Source organism: Arachis duranensis, chromosome 6 (assembly GCF_000817695.3).
Source record: "Arachis duranensis cultivar V14167 chromosome 6, aradu.V14167.gnm2.J7QH, whole genome shotgun sequence".
Classification (NCBI taxonomy): domain Eukaryota; kingdom Viridiplantae; phylum Streptophyta; class Magnoliopsida; order Fabales; family Fabaceae; genus Arachis; species Arachis duranensis.
The window spans coordinates 84,640,071-84,643,349 of record NC_029777.3 but is presented as its reverse complement, the minus strand read 5'-3'; the positions used below and the strand labels follow the sequence as shown (position 1 = coordinate 84,643,349).

The 3,279-nt window shown below is 36.8% G+C and overlaps 1 protein-coding gene across 1 annotated transcript in view; it reads right to left on the bottom strand.

Moving 5' to 3' along the window:
- LOC107494346 (probable zinc metalloprotease EGY1, chloroplastic) overlaps window positions 1-3,279 on the bottom strand; it is a gene marked incomplete in the record, with an annotated part of 6,954 nt that overhangs the window by 2,576 nt on the left and 1,099 nt on the right. Inside the window, 5 exon segments of the mRNA XM_052262704.1 lie at window positions 138-188; window positions 452-663; window positions 1,000-1,101; window positions 1,867-2,007; window positions 2,182-2,643. Of these exon segments, the coding sequence (XP_052118664.1) occupies window positions 138-188; window positions 452-663; window positions 1,000-1,101; window positions 1,867-2,007; window positions 2,182-2,643 (968 nt within the window).

Sequence of the window (3,279 nt, the reverse complement as noted above, 5' to 3'; positions counted from 1 at the left end):
GTTAATCCACACCTGTAATATCATGAACACAAAAAAAGCTAAGCATCTGATGGAATAATTTGAGTATTTGGTACAACAAAATTTGGCAACGATTTATAAATGTAAGCAAGTCAAGTAAAAGAGGGAAAGCACAATACCAGCCTGCAATCACAAGAGGGTGAATTGCAACAGTTGCAGCATGCATTGCTCTGCACATTAACAGTAATAATGTATCAGGGTCCGCTATCGTCAGCTAAATGGCATACATAAGCATCAGTTCTGATTTACATAATCAAATAACGGGTTGCAGTCAATTTATACCACACAGAAAAAGCTTGAGTTTGAAAATTTCCCAAGCATAATAATCTACTGAGTATAGCAACTAAGTTTTTGACAGAGGATCACAAAACTAGACCTACACTTAGCTAATTATGCCCGTGTACATAAAAACCATGTAAAGGGAGGGACATACGCATAACCAAGAGTGGCTCTACTGATTAATCCAAGAAGCAAGGAACCTTGAAACAACATGCTAGGAACTTGCACCAAATCTCCTGCTGCATCTGGATTTGATGAGAGCAGGAGACCAACAGTAAACATTGAAAAGGATAACACAGCACCAGCAAAGGGGCCCGCAAGTGATATGTCGACTTTTGTACTTCTATCAGGAAGTAGAGATTTGAACTACAATAAATAACCATGGATTAACACTTGGATATATACCAAAATATAAGAAACATAAGAAATGAATTTCAGTCTTGAGTTATATACGATAAGATTTCTTATATTTAATAACAATAAATAGATAGTTAGAAGACACTGCAATGGCTCTAATTGGAAACTGAATGAACACTTTGCATCTACATGCATGCAGTCCTTCATGCATAACATCTTGCAGATCTCTACAAAATATTGGGCAAACAAACCCCCTAACACAGAAGAATGGGACTGCTAAAGCTTCAGAAAGTAGTTGCAAATTCGATGTAAAAGTGACTGGCACGAAAAAGTTCATAACATTACCTGAGTAATAGCACCAAAGCTACCAAGAGTAATGTTTGGGATGAAGAAAGGAATGCTTAATTTCACTTGTTTAGGGAAAGCTGCCAGAAAATGTCCAACCTCCTGCACACAGCGATATCCATCAGGAGGAAAATACACAAAGATTCCAGAAGCTGAAACGGGTAATAGTTAGAAAACTGAGATATTGAGCAAAGTGAAAAGTAAACATATAACATATGGAGTAATACTTTGAGCCATTTGGCATAAAAAGGTATGCATGTATGTATGTATGAATTGACCTATGAGGCTGTGGCAAAGGGCACGTAGTTCTACTTGTACAGCATTTGAGATTAACAACCACTTGCACCAAAGTGGATGTTCTGAATCCCCAAACAATTGAAATTTTTAACTACTTTTGATGCATTGCCAACAATCAGTCAGCCAACATGCTTACAATAATTCTTGACTGACTGACATATCCTTATAACGTATGCATAACAGCATTAAAGATAATAAGAACCTTAGTTAATAACTTATAACTAGGTTAGTTAATGAGATGGAGTATAAGACTCAAGTCATCAGTATAATATCACAACTAATATCAATTATTAGTTATTACCACCCCAAGAAAGTTCAACATGACTTGTTTGTAGTTTATCACTATAAGCTTCATCTTAAATGCAAACAAACCTGCACAAATTATTTGCAACAACAAAATGTTTACTTGCAGAAGTCAACAGAGAAAAGTCAGAGATTTAGTTAAATCATTCAGAACCCACATTTCTAGGATGAATAAAGTATGCATAATAACATGAAAACATCAGCCTATGATCTGTAGCAATTATGTAAACAAATGGCAATAAAAAAAAATTTAATATGAATGCTTACATGAAAAAGAAGAACACCCAAGACACCATATGCTAAAGGTAATGCTGACTCAACAAATGGAAATAGTAGCTGCATATCAGGGGCTTCAACCGCATTGGGATCTGTCAAGTATTTCACCACTTCTGGGGGAAGTCTGTTTATCTGATTAATCAAAAGCACAATATTAACAAAAGATATGCAAGTGACAGAAGAAAATAGCATTACATTGATGGAATTAATTAACATTCAGAAATAACTCAGGTCTCAGGAACAGAATGTTCACAAACGTTGACCACAAAACACATAATGGTCAAATGGTATCAATAACCAGCCTACCTGAGATGCAATTCCCAGCTCCACTGAGGAGCCAATAGTTAGAAGAAACAACAACAATGCAATGACATATTGCCAAAGTGTTGTCGGCCCTGGCTCAGAAACCTCCTTCCGCAGCAAACCAAAGCTAACACGTGGCCCACCGCGAGGATCAGGACTGTCTGCATCAGGCTCCTCCACCATAAAAAGGTTGTACTTATCTCCTGTGACCTCTACAAGCATATTTTGGAGTTTGGAAAAGATATCCTCTCTCTTTCCCCTTAAGTTTCCGATGAAAAGAATGCCTTCTCCCAAGTCTCCAAAAGGCTCCTCTTTCGTCACCCAAAAGGTTGAATAACCAAAAAGCTTATCCTTTATCAGCTTTACATCAGCTGGATCTACCTTTTCAGGTCCAAGGAGTTCCATAAGTTTGAAAGAATCAACTTGGAAATTGCTGTACGTAGGTCCAAGCGACGTCAAAGATGACTGAAGAATTAAAATGTTGGAAATATCAGAATCAGGAAATATAACATAAAATCCACATACATAAGCAGAACACACCTATCAGTGGATTTTCAGCATATATACATGCATCATGATACCTTACAGATAAGAAAGTATACCAAGAACTACGAAGAAATAGTGATACACATTGACAAATATTAGCTCGAATCCAACATGGTAAAAAAGGGAAGCAATATTATTTCAAACTCATGATGATATTTATAAATTTATAAATATAAACAAGACTTGTGCTCCAAAATGCATTTTCTTGCAACATATATCTTGAAGCATCCAGTAGCTGATGCTCATGGCCAAGGAAACTATGGATAGAGTTGAATCAGACATCATCCAAATAACTTCCACCCACTTGCATAATTGGGATTGGATGGAGAAAACTAGAATTTATGTAGCAAAAATCAACTCCTTCTCAAGCCAACTTCAGGAGGCAATAAACAAACCAACCATCAAGTGTTGCCATATGAGGAGTGAGTGAAAGGTGTCATCGAGGTTGTGTAATTGTGAATCTGTGAGGCACTTTGACAGCATCTCATAGTTACTACAAATCCCATACAGGGATCGACGGGTATTGGTATACAATTCACTACAGTTTGCGATTAA